This window comes from Sinohyriopsis cumingii, chromosome 6, assembly GCF_028554795.1.
Source record: "Sinohyriopsis cumingii isolate HCF-2022 chromosome 6, ASM2855479v2, whole genome shotgun sequence".
NCBI lineage: Eukaryota > Metazoa > Mollusca > Bivalvia > Unionida > Unionidae > Sinohyriopsis > Sinohyriopsis cumingii.
Genome location: NC_142966.1, coordinates 71,516,278 through 71,539,094, shown reverse-complemented (window position 1 = coordinate 71,539,094; position 22,817 = coordinate 71,516,278). Strand labels below are relative to the sequence as shown.

At 35.7% G+C, this 22,817-nt stretch overlaps 1 protein-coding gene across 3 annotated transcripts in view; it reads right to left on the bottom strand.

The window, feature by feature from the left end:
* Positions 1–21,807, bottom strand: part of LOC149797180 (uncharacterized) — a 28,008-nt gene extending 6,201 nt beyond the window's left edge. For 2 of the 3 annotated variants that reach the window (XM_089961864.1, XM_089961866.1), the window contains exons 1-6: positions 21,709–21,807; positions 18,469–19,245; positions 16,048–16,161; positions 9,182–9,334; positions 7,533–7,754; positions 3,720–3,832 (exon numbers count right to left, since the gene is read on the bottom strand). In XM_089961864.1, the coding sequence (XP_089817990.1) occupies positions 3,720–3,832; positions 7,533–7,754; positions 9,182–9,334; positions 16,048–16,161; positions 18,469–19,243 (1,377 nt within the window). In that variant the 5' untranslated portion in view covers positions 19,244–19,245; positions 21,709–21,807. The remainder of the gene's footprint in view (positions 1–3,719; positions 3,833–7,532; positions 7,755–9,181; positions 9,335–16,047; positions 16,162–18,468; positions 19,246–21,708) is intronic. The other variant, XM_089961865.1, reaches the window with a different exon arrangement.
* Positions 21,808–22,817: the final 1,010 nt, after the last annotated feature.

The following is a 22,817-nucleotide window of genomic DNA, read 5'->3' as shown; positions in this document are numbered from 1 at the left end:
TATACAACGAGTGTTATATCAGCGATACAGCGTACATACTATACATATGTTTTATTAATATCACATACAAATACGAATACTTGCATTTCCAACTCAGTTAAGATTGATTGCAAGCAACTGTGTATCTCAATGAATGAACTCCGCACGCCCCTGTCTAGTGTGTCCGCTACAAAATGTAGTTCTTAACCTTTTGCGAGCAATTGCAATCTCCTTTGCAAATTGATGTGCTGTTTCTTTTATTTTTTTATTTTTGAACGTAGAGCACTACAAACACAACATTGTTAACTGCTTGAACTTTGAACGCGCTAACTTTCACATACCGGTTTGCATATTAAAAAGAGTTGGAAACATAAACTTAGCGAAATGAAGAACCAGCAAGAGATAAATATCTACCGTTCGTCTAAGTCATTATCATGATTTCATTAGCATTGCTACCAACCATACAATTGTTCCTATCATCCATTTATCTTTCATTTAAGTTGCTTCGTGTGACTACATCTTGCTATCGTTCATAGGTCCCGAGACATAGTCGCATGACATAGGCGAAATCCGTCACGCTCGTTTTATAACGGATTTTCGCTGGTATCATTCTAGAAGTGTCAATGTTAAAAGTTAAAAGATGATAACAACAACAAAAAATATATATATTTTTCTCATTCTTGACTTTAACGCCAGAACTGCTAACTCATCGGATAATTGTAATAACATTCGTGTTACAAACCAGTCTGAAATATTCAGTCTCGGCTATGACGCAATTAATTATATAGACGGGACTGTGCGTCCAGATAAATCTAGCATACCACAGGGACGATAAATCACACGACAAAACTAGAAATAGGTATGGTATGCATTTATTGAATTTTTGCAGATATAATAACATGTATATTTCTAACGGGAGGGTGGGGGTAGACAGAGGAGTTGGAAAATGCACTTCTGGTGCTAAGAGCGTAATTGATTATCTTCTTAGAACGTTAAGTGGCTTCCAATTGTCAAACAATTTTGAAGAATTCTACTTTATCCTTTCGTTTTCATATATTCACTGTGCTTTATCATACCAATTTCTAATTAATAATCTACATGTAGCTGATGGTTATATCACAGAAAACTCTATAATAGAAAATAAACATAAGAGATTGTAGGTTACGAGAAGTAAAAATCAAATTCCTGGCGAATATAAATATTAAAATCTGAATTATATTAATTATGAATTGCAGGAACTCATCAATAAAGATAACATAACGCAAGACGATGTAAAAAGAATCATCACTGACATTAATAATATTATTATAAGCTCTGCTGAAAAAAGCAAACATTTGTTCATAAAGGACATCGAGCTGAAACTTTAGCAAATGTACGGAGGAATAAAACTGACTCTAAGCCATGGTTTGGCAGTGAGTGTATGAAAGCCAGAATACTCTACCATTTGTACAGGAAAGTCTACGAACTTAAAAAAATGCAACTAGTAAAGCTAATATGCTATCTGTCATTAGACCCTATACGAAAGCTCTCTTAGAACATTACTCTCGCATTAAAAAATCCTTGCAAAGGCATTTTTGTACTTTACAGTCGAAAGATCCAAAGAGCTACTGTAATACAATAAATAATGTACAGCGGGGAAAAAAAACGGATCATATTATTGCAAAGAAAGAATTCTTTTAATATTTGAAAGAAATAAACATGGTAAGACTGATAATGACGATCGTGTAATCCCAAAACGGTTCAAGTGGCGGATCTTGTAGTTACTTCTTGTTTAAATTACCCAGTTATAGCTGAAAAATATTAACAATCTAACATATACAAAAAAGGCTTGTAGCTGTAAGAAAAACGTTTTAAAATAACCCTGAACACTGGCTAAATATCCGACGGTTGAACTAAAGGTGTTATTTTGTCAATTTATAAAAAAAAGGTGACAAATCTGATATGTCATATTATAGACATATTACTTTAGTAATCTGCTTTCGTAAAGATTTTACAGCAACACTAAACTTAAGATTGTCTAAATTCCTTGACGAAAATTAGTTATTATCTGAGACTCAAGTTAGATTCAGGAATGGCTATTCAAAAATAGGCTATATTTGTCTTTTGTATAGTCTTATTGAATTTATTAGAAAATGCGAAAAGAAACTGTTTTTGTACGTTTGTTGATTTTATATGTGCCTTTGATAATGTATGGAGAGTTGGATTGTGGCATAAATTGTACTCGGTAGGCAGCAGAGAAAATTTTTAAACGTTAGATTAAGTACTTATAATGATATCAAATCATGTGTCTGTCTAAATAATGAAATTCCAGGTTTCTTTCTCATACGGAAAATATGTAAGACAATGGAAAAAGTTATTTCCATTATTGTTCTCCATATTTGTAAATGACTTAGACTCTTTCTGATTAGTAAATCGGTGTAGAGGATGCACAATACCTTTCAAACGTACTGACCTTGTAAATATTTTAAATGTTGTGTTGCGTATATACGCTGATGACACTGTACTTGTCGCCGATAATCATGTTGACATACAACATACTCAACATGGAGAAAGAAAATAATTTCTTATTTTTTAAAAAAGAAGGATACATTTTAGATAGGCAATGTCGATATTGATGTTATAGATGAATATAAGTACTTAGATCTTATATTTCACAAGTAAGGAAAGTTCTCCAAAGACCTGAATAGCCTGGTATTCACAGCTAATAAAATGATTACTTACTAATAAAAGCGTATACACAATCTGGATTTGGCTACCGAAAGTCAACTGAAAGTTCGATCAAAGCATTGTACCGATTTTTACATCCGCCAAGCCTTGTGAAATTTGGGGATTTGTGAAACCTGATATAGTCAAAAAAACTCATCTTTCTTTCCTCAGAAGTATGTCGAATGACAAAAAATGCAATACTCTATATATGTTATCTGGCGAACAAGGTCGTTTCCCCTCAATTATCAACGTTAAAAGTCGCTATTAAGCTATATTGGTTAGTGGGCATGAAGAAAAATTATCGTATGTATTCTCTCTTATACAAACACTCAGGTGAATATTCGTATTACAATAAATCGTTACTTGAAGTAAAATCTATATCAGATAATGTTGGATTAAGTCACGTATGAAGACATCAAAGTGTTAAAAATTCGGTATAACAAGGGCTTACAGATAAATACATACAAGTTTGGGCAGCTAACGTCAATACCTTATCTAAAGGTCTAAATTACAAGTTATTTAAAACGAGTTTGGATTTAGAATAAATATATTTCTCATACAAAAATATATATCTAAAAATTTAATTAAGTTTAGTACCACAAATCATGTTTCCCGTCCAGACTGGTAGGTTAGGTGGACTGTTTTTTTTATAACGAACGTTATTGCTTACTTTGTCAGTCTCATGAAATAGGGATGAATATATCACTGTATTTGACCTTGTTCCTATTTTCAAGATGCAAGACGACAATTTATACCTCACGTTTACACTTCAAAGACTTGCGTTTAGAAAGTAAAGGAATTAATGAATGCATGAAACGTGCGACTCTTAAAAATAATTGCAGGTTTTTAGGTATATATATATATATATATATATATATATATATATATATATATATATATATATATATATATATATATTCCCTGTCAACCACCATGCTACCAAGTGAGCTGGGAGTTCTTATTGAATCTAATGCTATTTTACAAATATATAAGAATGATAAGAGACCGTCTACTGCATAAAATTGTACTGCTACCTTTGCATTTGTCAGGAGACTTCCATAAGCAATCTTCACAATGGCTCCATCTTCGGGCCTCCCGTATCGAATTGTTTTCTCCAACAAACCTACATAGAACTTTTCACTCAGAGCTAAAGTAGAATAAAATTATACTTAGTCCTTCATAGCAGAATTCTGTGTTAGAAGAGTGGTGCACTTAGTGGTAATTCTATTGAAAATATTACGGCAGAAAAACTCATATTTCTTAGACTTTATTCTTAATCAGTGTCATTATCCTATCAGTGCTAAATCAGTAGTATTAATACCTGTATCATTTAGTAAGCTACACTTAGTTTTGATACAGATTATCAACATAGATGTGCGCACATTGGATTATAATTCTTGAATATAACAAAATACGATGCATTGCTATTCAGCTGACTGTGAGTAATTTACACAAAGATCAATAATCTACATCAGATAAACTAATGAATTAGTAACTGCATACTATACCTGTTTCAGTATCGCGAATAATGTTTGCTAACCTAACATTTGGTGATTTTGTCCTTATTTCAACATAGTTTAATTATAGGAATACAAATTATTTAAATTAAAGCATGGACAACCAACCCTCACGTTCTCGACTTTAAAAGAGATCATCAGCAAATTCTTTTGCCCCATATTGTGGCTAAACACCAACAAGCACTTTTCTATTATCAGTGGGTTAATTGATGCCCATGCTGATGTATCATGAACAGCAAAGAATCAGTTCTACTTATAGAGTTAGGAGTCATTAATTACATATAAACTATGATACTATCGAGAAGGGTAAAACATTTACGTTGTGCACTGCGTATTGTTAGTGTTTCCATGATGTTAGCAAAATGGGAACCCCTGTGAATGGGACCAAATTAATATTCATTATTAAGTGTTTTTCCGTTTGCTGAAGGTCATACGGAAGTTAAAACATGTAGATTTTGTAAACATAAAGTGATGTAGAAGCAGGACATCGTTGTAGTTATGAGCCTTAAACTTTAGAACAAAATGGCCTGAAACCCAAATAACATTAATGTTTTTCTCGTGATATGAGATAAAATGTCGTGATGCGTGCAGTAAGTATGGAAAGCGTGTATGTGACGAGAGATGGAGAGAGAGGATGCAATTTTTAGAGAATATATATGTGTATGTGCGTATAAGAGGGCAAATAATTAAGATTGCTCTTTGGCTTCTTAACACTTAATTAAAAATTAACTGAACAACACGCGTTCCTTGCGCAGGTGTGGGCATTGAAGCTCTGGTGTTTCATGTTTTTTTATTTTAAAAATGTTCGTTTGATTATGTATGCAGAGGAATAAAATTGAACAAGATTATATAATAAGCAGATACACAGAATCTTTCTGAATTGACTTATCTACAGATGTTTACTTATAAATAATTTACCTTAAAAGATATTCCTTCTTCAAAGTTGTGAATAGCTGGGACTTGCCTATTGTCTACCCTAATCAGTATAGCACTTGCGTCGGGTATTTTGTTTTTTCTTTGTGTATCATCATACCCAGTATGTGCCGTTTACCTAACGCATGAACACACGATTTCTACACAATACATATCACCGTTTAATGGAATTTCGTAGATAAAAATACATTTCCATGTTTAATTTGAATTTCGATTCAATGCTATTTTTAAGTGTAAATTTAAAGTTGTCGACCGAAACTTGCTTCTAATTTTAGAGTCGAGAGATTTTAGTTTTAAAAAGTGTTATATTAGAAGGCAAAATTCAGGATCAAATGGAAATTTTGATTAGAGAATTTCGGTATACTGAGGGTTCGGTTTTGATGGGCTTCAATATGTAAAGAATGAAAGCAGCTGAGTCATTCTCATTGAGGAAATTTTAAAATTGTATGAAAGCTTCTTTGTCAAGTTAACATCACGAACGTTTAGCTACATTGTTATTTTAGCTACATTGTTATAGTGAATGATATATACTGATGGATTTTATTTTTCGCCATGCCATTATTACAAGCTTTATTGTCAAACTTTGTCCAAAGCGAATTAAACTCGATTAAACTTGACACTATTTTCTTATTCATTTGGAAGCCTTAAAATGTGGAATGTAGACGAATATTTTCTACTTTGTTACATTTCTTGATCCTTCTGCCAATCAATTTCTTTTTTCCATAGAAACCAAATACCGCCATTATTTAGCAAACCGCTTAAGACTTTATGCTGAAAGAAGTTGATTGACTTATTCATTCCACAAGAATGGAACAGCTCTAGCATCGTAGCATAAAATGCCAGTATTTACTCTCTCTTTAATGGGGGCAGTATAGTATGTACGTGGTGTTGAACATATATTTTAGTCCCTTAAACTTACAATGAAATTTCCAGGATTTTGTTTCAAAGATTTATATACGTACATGCAAGAAAGCCGAAGAGATTCTAAACTTTTATCAAGAATGAGTACTCTACAAACAGTTCATTTGCCATACTAACTTTGTATGTTACTTTCATTTTGAAAGATTATATATTGTAAGAGAAAATCATGTTCATTTTTTTTTTTGGGGGGGGGGAGGAGTAGGGTGAAGGAGATTATTGACAATTCACTCAGTTTATTTAACAGTTGTGTCGTTTATGCACAGAGTTTACTATAAGTGTTTGTTTAATATATAAATTCCAATATTAATTTAGCAACATTGGATTCCGTGCATACTGTGAAGGCGTTAAACCTCATAACCCTGAACATTAAATACAAGGCCCCTTTCTTTAAACTCAAGGTTATCATCAAGCATGTCCTTTATGTATATCGAAAATGCCCGTTCAAAATTAAGGTAATTTGTTATTCATTGATTTGGTAATTAGTGAAAAGAAATCTATCTAAATAGATCCTTTATTTTACACTTAAAAGCTGTAAATGCGATCATAGTTTAACGAACATACAAACAGTATATTATAGTCATATTTTAATTACGATGAGTAATAAATGCTTGTTTTGTTTGCAATAGCATTTTATATTTCAGATTACGCAAGATAATTGAACACAATCCCGTTGTGAAACAATCTCTAGCAGCAACTCAGTGAGATCACAGCAATAAATTGCAGCGATACAAATACTGCTGGGAGAAAGCTTGTGGGAAAATTATGAGGATAACCCTAGTGGATGCCTTATATAATATGACCCTTAAAACACTATTCAATGATGTATTCTAGCGAAGTGAAACACATCAAAGCAACAAAATGAAAATGGTCGACTTTTATCTTCATCAGCAAATCACAGATGGAGGCATTGTAGCTAAATACGGACTCTCGGTAAAAGAACCGTACGTTCGTGTTTAAAACAAGCTGCTCATCAGTCCTAACGCAAAACTTACACAATAGGGTGACATTCTTGAGCGAAATGGTAAGTTTTTCAAGGACTGGCATAAATCTCATATGATTGGATTCTTCATTTTAGCATTTATTATATAAATTATAAATAGCTTTAAAATTTTGAATAAAGATATGGAAGAAGACTCGAAGAACATCATGAAATGCTGATGACAAATGAAATTCGCAAACTGCGTATTTAATGATTTTAGTGATATTTTTGATGCATTACCTGGTATCCAATTAAACTAGTACATGGTAGATTGGAACAAACTGACGTTACCAACAAGACATTTGCATGATTTTACAATTCAAATATTTGCCACCATATTTGGTTTTATTATCAAAATAGTTAACACATTCCGATAGTTATGAGGCATGCTTAATGCAAATTAAATACATGTAGTTCTTAAAGCGGTAGACATTGTAATAAAAGGAAACACCGCTGCTCATGTATTTATGTTCGCACGCGGGAATATATATACTTACAAGCCATGTATTCCTGAAGCAGTCTGTAACTAGTGGATGCGATCTCAATGAAAAAGCAGTAGGTATCTTCCTCCGTATATAGAGCCTCGGTCAGCAGTTGTTGTAGGTTAGGATTCTCTATGCTAAATGAAGCTATAGCTTCTGCATATTCGACTGTAGACATCTGAAGGCTGATCTTCTTAATCTCATTGGTGAATATGCGACAAAACTTTTTCCTGACGGCTGACAAAAGTGAATGACATATAATCTTCTTTGCAATATCCTCCAAAACAGTTTTGTGTTTACAGCTTAGTGCCTATTATGGTTATCTATTCATATTTGTTCATATCTCGTTAAAACATTATACCACAACTTAAAAACAATAGATTGAACCAGTTAATGTTTGACCGATCCGATGGTGACATGGTTAATTGTGGATGCAAGAACTGATGGTGGCTATGTCTTCCCTACAATGTCTTAAATCAGTCTTTGGAGACGAGATTTCATTCGTCATAATCTATGCAGAAGCTTCACAAAGTTTTCTTCGTTGTCCTAATGCCAAAGCAATTTGATTTACAAAATCCCATATCCATGTAACGTATAAAATCAATCCTTAATGTTCTGAAAGTCTAGATAATAACTGGTATATTATATTTCTTTTTGATATATGTACGAGTATGTATAAATAAATAGTCAATTCGTGATACTTATTTGCCGGCGCTTGCTAAAGATTTGAGTTCCAAATTAATGAGTGAACAGAAGACTGGAAAAGCTACCCACGCCTAGAGATATATTTCTCCAAGAAAAGGGTCCATCAGGTACCGATGTTGAATATTTGATGAATGACTTCCAATCACAGGTATGAGATATGTTTACAATTCCAAACTCATGTACACATGCATATATAAAATATTTCACAGCAGCAAACATGTTACTCAAAGCGAAGAATCTTAATACTTAGTTACTTTTGATAGACATTTTAACAGTTGTCCCAAAACATACTCGTCCAACAAAATTAAAATGTCGATGTTTGATGTATATTCTTGGACAATATTTGACTGTAAAAAAAGGTACTTGAACGTACGTTTTAATATTTTCAGCTCAGTGCTTATACAATTATTTAAGATACAACTACCCGGAAGCTGGAGATTCGGTTACAGTGACAATAAATGCATTTATAACATTAAATAGTCAAACGCAAGATCATCGCGACAAAGCATCCACAAGATAAAGGTTTCAGTGTAACAAGATTTGAACACGATGAAATACAGATTTACAATATGTCGTTTTTTTATTAGAACTACATATTCGCAAGCAAACAACTTGGGGTTTATTTTCAGTAATATACAGTTCCCACATTATATCCTTTATCAGAATAAAAACACTGCCTTACTGGTTTTAATTGGAATTTTTGTCTTTCTACTGTTGATGATGAAAAAAATTATTTTGTCCATGTTTTTTCGTTTGGTTTTTGCACAATCGACCTTTTGAGGCATGGATAATATGTTGCGTATTATTCGGCATTCATATTTTTATCTCCCACCTCACAAAGCATGGTCAACAATAATACTCATCTGCAAGGTCATAAAAATGTATGCACTAAGTAATTTGGATATAGTGTGTTCTTCCCTTCATATCAATATTTAGGCAAAAGGGTGGATACAACATACCAGGGATATCTTGTATGCAGACATATAAAGACAAACAGTCCCGCAAGATCCCGTGTACGTCAAATCTTTCTGTGTTGGGATTATACCTCAGGTAATTCTTCCTTTTCAATGGAATCAAGACATTTTCATCTGCAGGATCTACAGGTTTATGATCTGTCAAAATTACAACATTTTTATTTTTCCACAGTCTCAATTTGAGGTCGGAAATTCTGACAAGGTTATACGCAAAACATTTAGATCATAAAAAGCATATTATCACCAATTCATCAAAGCAATAGTCGTAAATACAGAAGATTCTAATTGCACATTTCAAACCATTGCTAAGACGAATAACGGATTTATTTTAAAGTCATGCATATATACTAGAGATTTTAAACAAAGACGACAATTAACGTTTATAATTTATTACAATATTTGCAGCACACGATAGGCTATGCATGGCGGCCAGTATTAATGGTGGAGGAAGAACCCAGGAAAACACCGGGAAGACCCCCCAACCCACGAGAAGCTACTGGCAAGCTTTCTCACATACCCACATTGGCCGAATCCTTGACTCGAACCCACGCAGACAGAGGTGAGATGGCAGTGATCCGTAACGGAGAGCGCTTGAGACCACTCAGCCACTCGGTGATGGTTTTATAAAGTTCAGTATTTCTGATATTTTGCGAGGAAACAATTATTATTGGAAATTAACTTTTCGTAATGTCGGGAAACAATTACTAAATATGGTTTAATCCTTTACTGAATCATATATGAATATATACAGTTTTGATAGGAAATTTATCATTGGCAAAGTGGTACTGGAACACATGAAGGATATATCTTGCTGAGGCAACTGAAGCTAAATGGCTTTTCCAGGAATACGTCACACGAACGGCTCGATTCGAATCAGTGCAATTTTATTTGCGAGAACAGCATGCCAGGCACTAATACTCGTCAACTGTCGGGGAATGATGCTCCGATTATTTAAACGTTCGTGTCATTTTCATGGATTTACTGTTTGAATGTTGCTTGGTCATATTTTCATTACGATGACAGCTTTGCTCATCATGTTGTCTTCGTTGCATTACAATTCATACTGACCTGATGAACGCGTGTCGACTTGACATACTAGTTGATGGGTACGAAATCTAGCTGAAGGTCTGGACATGTTGAGTAAGAGTTATACTTAAACTGCATATTTGCTGTGTAATTCAAGGTTTTTCTATGTTGCTTATTCAGTCAGGTTTAGAATTGCATATTCCTGTATTGAGCAAGCAATCACATTGTAGTTAACCCTGCTTATTTGTCTCTGTTGCAATGGTATTAAACATGTGCATGGTAGTAGTGAAAATAATTTAAATTATATATTAATAATGAGATCAAGGTTGACTGCTATGTAAACATCAATATATTTCTACCGCACGCACAAACACAAATGTGCCATATTTGTGAATAGCGAGCTAGACAGTTCAATATACTTTCTGACTCCAGTGTAATGAATACTGTGACCAAACTATTCAGTTCAAGGCTATGTATGGCATTGTTTTGGTTTAACGGCTCCATTCCATTAACAGATGTTCAATTGTACATCGGCTTTTATCTATAATTGATTTGGAGTCCTTCGAGGATATGCTTTTTTATGCCCATATTAGGGGTTGTAATTCAACTGCCACCTATAACTTGAATAAGCCATTTCGTGCCACACATTATTTTATAGAGCACCTCTTGCAGCCCTATATATTAATAGTAATGGAGCAATTCATTGAATCAAACATCTGATTAACTCAACATTGTTTCTGAAATGGAAACTTTCAATTTGCTGTTTGTCACTGATCATCTGATTGCATGTATGGTATGAAATGATTTTTTTAAAACAAAATAATGTGTTTAATCTTTTTTACTTCTCAATTTACATGATCGAGATGTTTTCATGTATATTAAATAACCAACAGTTCATAATCACTCATTTTCTATATAAATTACAGTGGGTATCAGAAAACAAATTGTTTGAAAATTGTATTTTTCCCATATTAAAATGTGGCTGTTTATTTGATGTTTTTTTTTTTTTTTTTTTTTTTTAAATCTAACTCATGGTCGTTTATTAATTTTTAACGATTGGTCGAGATATTCATCCCACAGGAAATGTCAGGACTTTTGCCTATAATAAACAGATATGATGCATGAAACATTGAAGAAAATATTGAATAATTTGTAGCACAAATTGACGAAGGTAGCCAGTGGGACTGTTGGATAACCGCTATTATTCCAAGGAATAGTCTGAGGGATTTGATGGGGTAGGGTGTTCACCTGGAGGTTACATGTTGGCTTTTGATAATGTATACATAAACTATATACTGATAGGAATGTGCATAAATAGTTGCGGAATATACGATATGTTTTTGTTTAGTAGAAAGACGTACTTTTAGAAACGCTCATTATCATCAGAAGCGAACCAACATCATTGTAACTGTAAAAAGAACAAATATTATTTATTTTCTTTATTTCTCCAAGTTATATCATGTTTTCAGTCAAACTAGTCAATATTATTCACTAGTGGTGTAAGGGATGCTCATGGAGGGGTAGTACCTCTGGTGGGGCTATTAGTCGTAATCCCTTGTGGGTAGCTAGTCAACCTTTGGTCTCCACTTGGCGCTCAGATCTCACCCGTGGCTCCAAGAAGCTGTAGCATGCGCAGCGGCCACACCACGGGCAACGGCTTCGACTGGCCGGCTAAACCAGGTTGAGAGTAACCGACGTGTCTAAAACCCTCGGTGAGTCAGGGATTGTCACCCATTGCATGTGAAGACTGGAACCGGCGGACTGTGCGGAGTAACCACCAGATGGTCAACAGACAGGAAGGCGGACCCAGCAAAGTGATGTGGAGCGCTAAGAGCACGGCAAGACATGTAGGACGGTTTGGTCATCCACTGCATCCAGTCTTCATTCCAGCCGCCTTGACTACGTCTTGCAGCTGGACAACGTGGAGCCTGGACAAGAGGGTGAGACTGACGCAGCCCAATTCTCTCTCACTTTAATCCAACTCACGCACAGGTCATTTATGTCATCACCCGTGCCCAAGTCCTGTGACGATGGGCGAGCTGCGACGTGGCAGGTGTGGATGCACTGGCAGCCGTAATTGCGGACTTGTAAGCAGGCGGTCAGGCCATATCGTCGTCATCCATTGATCTGAAGCAGAAATGGATGTCGGCAGCCGTCTGAGCGACTAATCAGACCTCTTCAGGATATCGCTGCATACCTCGGTAGCACGAGGAAGGGGCTAGAACAGGTGCCCTATAAAAGGCCTGCTTCATCTACCACGACCAGCTTACTGCTGCCGGAGAAAATCCCGTTCTTGTGGTCGAAATACAAAGAAAACCCGAAAGGTTCCACTCACTATTGGAATATAAGCCCTCTATTGGATAATGCAGAGGCTGACAGACCGGAGAGAGGAACTGCCCTGACTGCAAGAGAACTAGCTTACCACAAGATAGAGATAGCAGCCCTGAGTGAAATTCGCTTGGCCGACGAGGGCCAGCTGAATGAAGTTGGAACTGGCTACACCTTTTTCTGGAGTAGACGTGGCACCGATGAACGTCTTGAGTCTGGAGTTTTATTCGCTGTCAAGTCTAGTTTGGTAAATAATCTCTCCATCTTACCAAAGAAAATCAATGACCGGCTTATAATGCTGAAGCTACCCTTACATGGAATAAAAGCAAGCCACACTCATTATTGCTTATGCACAAACCATGACCAACTTGGAGGAAGCAAAAGACAAGTTCTGTCAGGATCTGTAAGTTTTGATTGCTTCAGTACCAAAGTCAGACATGTTGATCATTCTTGGTGATTTTAACGCCAGAGTTGGCGCGGACGACATATCGTGGGAGGGAGGTATTGGCAGACATGGAATTGGCAACTACAACAGCAATGGACATCTGCTCTTGAGGATGTGCGCAGCATATGATCTCCTTGTCACAACCACCGTCTTCCGTCTGCCTAACCGTAATAAAACAACTTGGATGCACCCACGGTCTAAGCATTGGCATCAGATCGACTACATCTTAGTCCGTAGGAATGACAGACAGGATGTCCGTGTGACCAAGGCTATGTGTGGTGCTGACTGCTGTACATACCACAGGCTACTGATTTCCAAAATGAATGTTAGAATTCAACCTCCCAGACGTCCACAGGTAATTAAAGTCCCAAAGCGACTCAACGTCTCTAAGCTGAAAGTCTGCAACACTGACCAAGCTCTGTCTGGAGCTCTGACAAGCCAGCTAAAAGCCATAGACTCTGATACCAACGACGTAGAGAAATGCTGGGCGGCCTTCAAACATCTGGTGTACTCTACTGCATCTGAAACCCATGGTGTCACTGCGCGAAAACACCAAGACTGGTTCGACGAGAACTGTGAAGAACTACAGTCCCTGCTAGAGGAGAAGCATCGTTTCCGTCTTGCGTACAACGTCGACCCCAAGTCCGCTGCAAAGAAAGATGCCTTCATCAGAGTCCGCCAAGCAGTGCAGACGAAAAACCTGCGCGAGATGCAGGACACTTAATGAGCTGAAAGGTTGATGATATTCAGTCCTTTGCCGACAGACACGACATGACGAATTTATATAGTGCTCTTCGTAATGTCGATGGCCCAGTAACATCAGGCACAGCCCCTCTCTTGAGCTCCGATGGCAGTACTCTCATAACCGAGAAGTTGAAGATATTGGATCACTGGGCGGAACACTTTGACGGTGTCTTTAACAGACCCTCTTCAATCAACGATGAAGCGATCAACCATCTACCCCAGGTGGAGATCAACGAAAGATTGGCTGACACTCCAACAGTGCTGCAAACTCATAAGACCACTGAGCTCATGTTTAGTGGGAAAGCTCCAGGAACATACCACATCCCAGCTAAGATCTACAGGTCTGGTGGGCCTAAGCTAGTGGACATACTAACAGAGATGGTCTGTGGGATGTGGAAGCATAAACGCATACCCCAGGAATTCAAAGATGCATCCATCATCCACATTTACAAACGCAAAGGCAATCGCCAATCCTGCGACAACCATAGAGGAATCCCTCTACTCTGCATCGCGGGCAAGGTTCTCGCCAGGCTACTGCTGAACAGACTCACAGAACACTTTGATCATGGCCTACTGCCAGAAAGTCAGTGCGGCTTCAGAAAGGAGAGAGGCACCATCGACATGATCTTTGTTGCGAGGCAGATGCAAGAAAAGTGTCTTGAACAAAATGTCCAGCTGTACACCACCTTCGTGGACCTGGCTAAGGCATTCGATACTGTCAGCCGGGAAGGCCTTTGGAAGATCATGGCCAAATTTAGAAGTCTTCGTTGAAATTTGAGACATTTTCACTATGACATGCTTGCCAGAATCCAGGGACCAGTGTAACTATTCCGAACCCTATGCCGTTACGAATGGTGTGAAAGAAAGATGCGTCTTAACCCCCCACTCTCTTCATCCTCATGTTCTCCGTAATGTTGATGAATACTTTCAAGGAGAGTGGTGTGGGAGTAGGTCTCCGATACCGTCTGGATGGGAAGTTGTTCAACCTGAGGAGGCTTCAAGCCAAAATCAAAGTCCAAGTTGAGAACATTTGCGACCTTCTGTTTGCAGATGACTGTGCCCTCGACTCTAGCACGGAGGCAGGCATGCAACAGAGCATGGACCTTTTTTCCACATCGTGCACCAACTTCGGACTCACTATCTTTACCTCTAATAATAATAATAATAATAATAATAATAATAACATAGTAACTAACATAACGCATTCCTTTCGATTTAGAACAATATGTCAATTTTTTTTAATTCCTTCAATGTTAGAGGGCTAAAGTATACTGTAGAAATTTAAAGTGTTTTATTTGCCTGTAGCAGACGCATTGAGCACTAGATGCGTATTGTTTGGAACCTAAATCAAATTCAAATGAAGAACAAAAATCCAAAACATTTTTCTTTACAGTATGATTTTATCGCTTTGTTTTAATCAAACTATATGTAAATATAAGATGAGATGCAATATTCATTATGGAAAATAACAACAATCATTACAACAACAATAATAATAATAGCAACCACAAAAATATAAAAAGAAATTGTAACAGTTTCCTAAGAGTTTTAAGTGATGCTATAGCATTCATAACTCATCGGTTGTTAAGTAGATCTAAGCAAAATGTTAGCGATGTGGAAGCCTTACCATCTGATAAAAATGATTTCCATACAATTATAGGAAATATCCCATTCAGTGTTGAGCAGTTCAATATTTCAGTTTCTCTCCTTCATGGCACTACTTTCACTACCAGAATGCGTCATATGGAGCTAGCCGGGAAATGTCCAATGTTACATTTTTATTTGATGATGGCTTGTCCATTTTTACAGAATGAGCATTTACTATTTTAATAAAATAAAAGGCAATACTTATTGCACGTAATAAACTGGTAGTGGAACGACTTATGTGTCATACACATCCAGTAGACCCCACCGTGGCACGTCGATCAGGTGACTATGTCAGTTCAAAGACCGAAATAGCATCAAAGGTTTGTGTGAGCATTGGAATCATCAAGGTAAAAAGGACAAAGGCGAGTGGGCAATTATCAAGGACTATCTAAATATAAAACCCAAGCAGCGATACAAAAATGTGTCATTCTAATGATAGTAAATTGAAATAGGTGACATAATAGTTCTATAACATAATATTTCTGGAGGTGATCGGGGAATATATAACATATACGCCCTGGTAATAAAATATTTGCGGCTTCAAAAGTAGCGCGGGTTTAACTGATAGTAGGAAGGGACTGAGATGGTAGCTGGCTCTGGTAGACCACTGAAATCTAAAATAAAAAATATTTTCTAGCTACTTGCAACAATTTGAATATACCCAACATCTTCATGGCTTGCTCGGAATTAAAGCTCCCTTTGATGTACCCCAACGTCGCAAGCCGCTGCTGGAAAAGTTCCGACAATTGCCCTATGAAGTCCTTCAAAACATCAGCTGGAAATTAAACAGCAAATAAACTCTAATATTCCAGTTAACAAACAGAGATATTGAAGTGGTAAATAGTTCAGTATATCAAGGTTTAAGCTGACCTTTGCAGCGTTTGTTTGAAGATCACAATTGTTGTATCACTGCTATTGAGTGACTGCTCTCATTACCAATATAGCATAAAACAATTACCGAGGAGAGCATATACCTGTTTAAGTCCAACGTATTTCAAGGATCTGTCAAACAACAGCTACTTTCGTTATAATGTCGTAGAGATTGTTAAGAATACATGGTCTTAAACTAAGTAGCAGAAAGAAGCAAAAACACAAGTTTTGTAAAACTTAACAAATAATTTAATTCCCTAAGAGATATACAATGAACATTTAAGAGGAACTTACAATATTATCAATTATATCCAAAGTCATATAATCCCACACAGTTATACACAGTCCGAAAGAAAAGAATATATCGAATGATTTCCAGGTCCTCGAATGTGCTGATGTGCCAACAGTCTTTATGCATCACAGTGGCATTGTCCAAAACTACTTGAATAAAGTCACAATAGTCCTAGAATAATAGTTTAGTTAGAGTCAAATAGCACTTAGTAATTCCAATGAACAATCCAATCAAATTATTTTCTCTCAACTTGTATCTAAGCACAACAATAAACACATTTGAAGACTGATATTAAAGCAAAAACACAGTAAATAAGAATTGAATTAATTGATCAACCCTATTACCCATACGGCTCTACATCGCAATATTATCCTACTCCATCCATGTCGCAATACTTCCTTCACGACCTATGTTACAATACCCCACGTCGCAACAGGACCAGCCTGACTGAATCATCCAATTAGAAATCACCCAAAACTTGTACACATGGTCATTATTATGATTAACTGTAAAACCTGTGAACACCTATATATGCTCCTATGCAATCTACAGTAATGCACAAAAAGCAAAATACATAATTGGATATACATTACTGGTTTGCTTGCAAATAGTACTAATTCAAAGATAAGTAAGCTAAGCCAATGTTGACTACATACATACATACATACATACATATATATATATATATATATATATATATATATATATATATATATATATATATATATATATATATATATATATATATATATAGTTAATTTGCCTATAGAATTGAATCCCGACAATGCCTATATTTTCTTATCAAATATTGCATACATGAAGGTTTCACATAAGTTTAATTTCTAAATTCGATTAATTTTGTCCTTAGAGATAAAAATTATTTATAATGAACAGTATAGTTCATTCGTTGTCCTTTGATGGACCAAAAATTCAATTTTCTCAAATGTCTTCGTGTTCATAGCGTTATACGGAGACTATCTTAAGTCAGATATAGGCATACTGTTAGACACATTGTCCATACAATTTCAAGGTACTGTTAAAATGATTTCAAAGCCATATTTCATTAGTTTGCAAACAAGTTATTTTTCAAGAAATAACGACACAAGTGTTACAATATACATGTGACAGTTGAATAACATGTTGTGTGACTGCCATCCAAGGTTCACCTGCCATAGCATGCACTGGACTGTATTGCAAACCCTGGCAATTGAACTGATCCATTCACATAAAGGAAACTGTTCCTATTATTGAACATGTATAATCGTCTTATTGGCTGCACAGGTCAGTTCAGTAAAATGATTATAAAATTACGGAAATAAAGAAAAATACATTTTCAAATTAGAAATGTTACAGATATAAAATGTTTTCGTAAATGTTAGGATTTTCATTTCAATTCCAGTAATATTTACAATAGTTACATTCATCTTGCATGTTTCAGGCCGTTAGAACGCGTGATCTCTGAGAGGGAAGAAACAGACTACACGCAATATTAATTTGAGTCAATGATACATTTTTAAATTGCTAAATTAAACAAATGTAAATTTCATTTTATCAAAGCATTTCGATAAAGATAGAAAAGTCATTCCTATTTACATTTTAGAACTCTGAAATTCCCTTGCTTTATTAATGAGAATAAAATGTTTACCTCCTTTCAGTTGAAAGTTTACAGATAGTAAATTATTTCGTCAATTTATGCTTGATGGTGATATAAGGACTATCCTTTGAAAAAAAAACAAATACTGGAAGTTTACGTCCAAAATACATGTTAATGAAGTACTTAGATGGTGATTGTTGTTTTTCTTGTGAGTTATCCTTACAGGTTAGACAATGTCGTCTACGCTGTCATCTTAGCTTGAATTTAAAAAAAAATACATACCGCCTTGTGTTTTTGATAGAGCTCACGTTTGAAGGCATACTTACCTATCCTATCCTCCTTCGGGTAGAATTTCCTGCTGAGAGCCCCAAGACGACACTCAGTTAGAAGTTCCACCATATCTTCCGGCTTCAGCATTCGAGCATCTGTACCAAGCTCTGAACCAACCATTAGAAGTGCCAATGGTAGACCACCGCATAGCGCAACGATCTTATCCAGGTGTTCACCAAAATCTACCTTCTGTGCCGCTGCTTTAAGAATTTTCTTTGCGTCATTTTCATTTATTGGTTCCAGGTTTTGAGGATGGTATATTGTCCTTATTTCTGTGAACTCAATTTCTTCTGTTGATATAATGTACACGTGTACATTGTTCCCCAGCTTTGCTATTTTGGGTATAAGTAATTGAAATTCATCATATATACCTATTTCCCTCATATTATCGCAGTTATCGAAAACCAGTATGAAAAATTGGTCAAAATATTGTCTGATATATAATTCACACTTCTGGAAGGAGGGTGGATTTTCATCCCTGTGATCTTTCAAACTATCAAGTGAATTGTATAAATCTTCGTAAAGTTCTTCGCTAGTTCTAAGAGACTTCATGTCAATATTAACTTTTCTAACACTCTTAAAATTGGTTTCTTGGAGTAAAACCTTTCTAACATTACTTACATGTTTTTTCACTGTTCTAGATTTCCCAACAGATTTCATTCCAAATATGCCAAAAACAACACATGCGTCAATTTTCCATGCATTTAAAAGGTCATTAAGGAATTCTTCTCTCCCTTGAAAAGGAACGTCATTGAATATTTCGGTGTCCATCTCTGAAGAAAAAACAGTAACACGTATTAAGGATAGTCATATAGTTTACTTCCTGTACGTTTTACACCTTTTAGGTCCCTGTTTATAGGTAAAACGGAAGCAAGGGAGTGCAAGTTGTCACTAAGAAACAGAAACGTCAGCTTGTCTGTAACATACCTCAAAATTTATCTTTTCCCTCCTGCATGGGCATTGGCATTGTCACTAGATTCAAATTTAGTGGTCGACATATTTGACATATTTCAAAACGCCATTAACTACCGAATGTTTGTAGAGGAAATAAAGAGCAGAAATGCCTCCCATTATAGAACTCAAGAATACTTCCAGAGCAAACATAAGCATGACAGTAATAATGATCCAAGCTAGCTTAGCTAAGTATGTTTGTCTCCTTTTCTCCTCTTTTCATCTTCATGTTGAAACTGTGATACGAATGACATGATGTTATCTGAAAAGTATAAATCTCACAACTGAGATCACTTAATATCTTGCCGTGTCTTTCCCGTGAAAAATTATTACTTTCATTTTTTTATTATCAATTTTAATTACTTTTTGATAATAATGTACCCTAATTAACCCGTGACATTTGTTTTCTGATGCAGCGATATATGTTAGTAATTCTTCTAGCATTTAATATTAAGGATGTATTATAAAAACATAGTTTTCCAAAACAATCCAAATCTTCTGAATCCAGGTTATTGAAAGATTGCAAAGATAAAAGTCTTTACAAAGTATGCAGGTTTTCATCGGTAATATGCCATTTAACGTGGAAACCACAATTTCACGAACTAACACCGTATTCCGTCAGTTTTGTGACCTTTATTTGCAGTTAGATATTCAATTTTATATGTATTTGCTCTATTCTTCTATTTTATATAAAGACTGTTTTCGCGTGGATCGGTTAATCTATATCGGGGTGGTCCAACTTCTTCAACACCATGGGCCACATTGGAGCAAACCTGTACAGTTTGTGCGCCGTACATAATATATATTGTAACAGTTATACAGTAATGAAATAACTAACTGTTTGTATGAGCGCAGGCCTGTAGATGGACCAGTCTGATCTAGATCAAAAACTATTAATTGTCATGAACAAATCTTTACTTCAATGCCTATCTGTTACCATAATTAGAGGACACAACTCTTTATATGTCATGTATTCAATATTATTTCCAAGTTTTTATCTATATAAAGACTATATGTATTCATTAGTCATGTTTGCAACTGATGGAAAATCTCATGATTAAGAATTTCCGATGATAAAGGTCTTTTCAAAGCAACGACATTCAGGTAGTTTGGATATAAAGTGCAACTTTCTTGACAGAGAAAGGGTTAAGTTCCTCCATTAAGACTCTTATTAGTACGAGGTTAAAGCCTACCTGGAGCGGCTAAGGAACATATTTTTTTAGCCCTATTGTCTCTTCACGCATACAATTTTACAATTTTTCTTGGCTGTTTAAAATAATTGCTTGTATCGAAGTTTGTCCTTAAAAAAGATTTGATTTCTTGAAGTGGCGAGAAGCTATTTAAAATCTCGCGCCGTTAACAAAATTCTTTTAAAAGGGAGCATGGACAAAATCAAAAGTCTTCCATCACTTAATACGCTATTCCTCATGGGACAATTAAAACATACAAAACGTTCAGAGATACAAGGTGTGACGCAGACATACATACACTGAGAGAGGTAGAGAGGGTCACACACACACACACACACACACACACACACACACACACACACATATATATATATATATATATATATATATATATATATATATATATATATATATATATATATATATATATATATATATATATATATATATATATATATATATATGTATGTATGTCTCAAAAATGTATAACGGCGCAAATTCATAACAGTTTCTCCTATGTTTCTTGCTAAGAAGCTCCACTTCAGGATAGGAAACGAAAACATACAAAACAAACACTTAACACAAAACACAGGATCTACGAAGAGACTTGTACTCCTTCATCTAACAATCACTAGAAATATAACAATACAAAGTTGTGCGGAAATAACAGACGTGTCCGTTCTTGCATCGATCACATAACGAAACAGGCAGTATGTTTTTACCTAATTCAAATTGTGAATAATAGACGAAACGAAGCGTGGAAAGGGATTCAAAACAATTTTTTTTTTTTATCCCGGTAGAGTTATACAAGGAGTTTAACTCCTCAGGTGACATTTTTATTATAAGACTTCAAATAATAGTCACAATTTAGAGTGTGTATGTGATCTGGATTTTTAAACGTAGCTTTAACACTTTTTCAGTCATATCGCTACGGTATATGCAGTGTGGCAGTTTATAGTAATGCCTAGCACTGGGGCATCATTCCGTAGACATGTAGCATGACGTCCAACCTGGTCACATTATCCTGACACCAGTCCGACCAGTCCTAACACTAACCTCTTAACACTGAGCGCCTAGAGAGGAATCTATTAGTACCTTTTTTGTAAGTCTTTGGTATGACTCGGCCGGGATTCGAACCCACGATCTCCCGCTTCCGAGGCAGACACTCTAAACACTAGGCCACCGGAGCTGTCTGCAATTTAGAAATAATTATTCTATTATATCGACTGTATATGCAACTCCTTCTGTTGTGTCTATTATATGTCATGTTTGCTTCTGTTTTTTAATTTGCTTTTGACATAGACTCAGCAAAAATAGAAAGTGCATTTAGTTCAAGAAAAATACCCCCCACCCGCCAAAGAAAAACAATTAGTTTAAACTGCTCGCTGTCTTTTGAATGTTTTATATCGTTTTCTAAGTCAATGTCTGGGACCGTTCTGGTGGCCTAAGTGGTTAGATCGTCCGCCTAGGATGCTGGAAGTCAAGGGTTCGAACCCCAGCAGAGTCATATGAAAGACTTATCAAAATAATATTAGAAGCTGACTCTCTTAGCGCTCAGCATTAAGAGGTTAGTGATGTTAGGACTGGTCGGACTGGCGTCAGGATTATGTGACTGGTTGGGACATCGTGCTACATGTCTGCGGCATTATGCCCTATGCTAGACATAACAATACACTGCCACGCTGTCTGCAGACATTGTAGCCACTTAAAAATCTAAAGCACACACACACAGAGGCAATGACTGAAACACACTGTAATTTGCTGGAATGGTCGGTCAGTCCCCATATGATTTGTATTCAGTATCTGACATCGCTGTATCCATATTTAGTAATGTTGTATATATGCTTCATCGTTTACTTCAATTCACTTCAAACTAAGAGTACTACAATGGTTTTAAGGAACAATTTTTTGAAAACGACTGTCGTTCAGAACGGCAGTTTTTCTTTTATAAATCCATACCTCCCTACTCACCATTCTTCTTCTACATAGCATGCAAGGATGAGACATTTATATATACTATGATAAAACAAAGTATAATTCTTCCTTTTGTTGAAATCAATATTTACATCAATCTTTATCTTTCACGAGGGTTCAATAATACTGTAAAATTGTTTTTTGATGAAAATGTTTATAGTGTTTCTAGAATCCAATGAGAAAAATATTGGCTTACCTCAGGGACCGGTGTACCACGCTTTATAATGGAG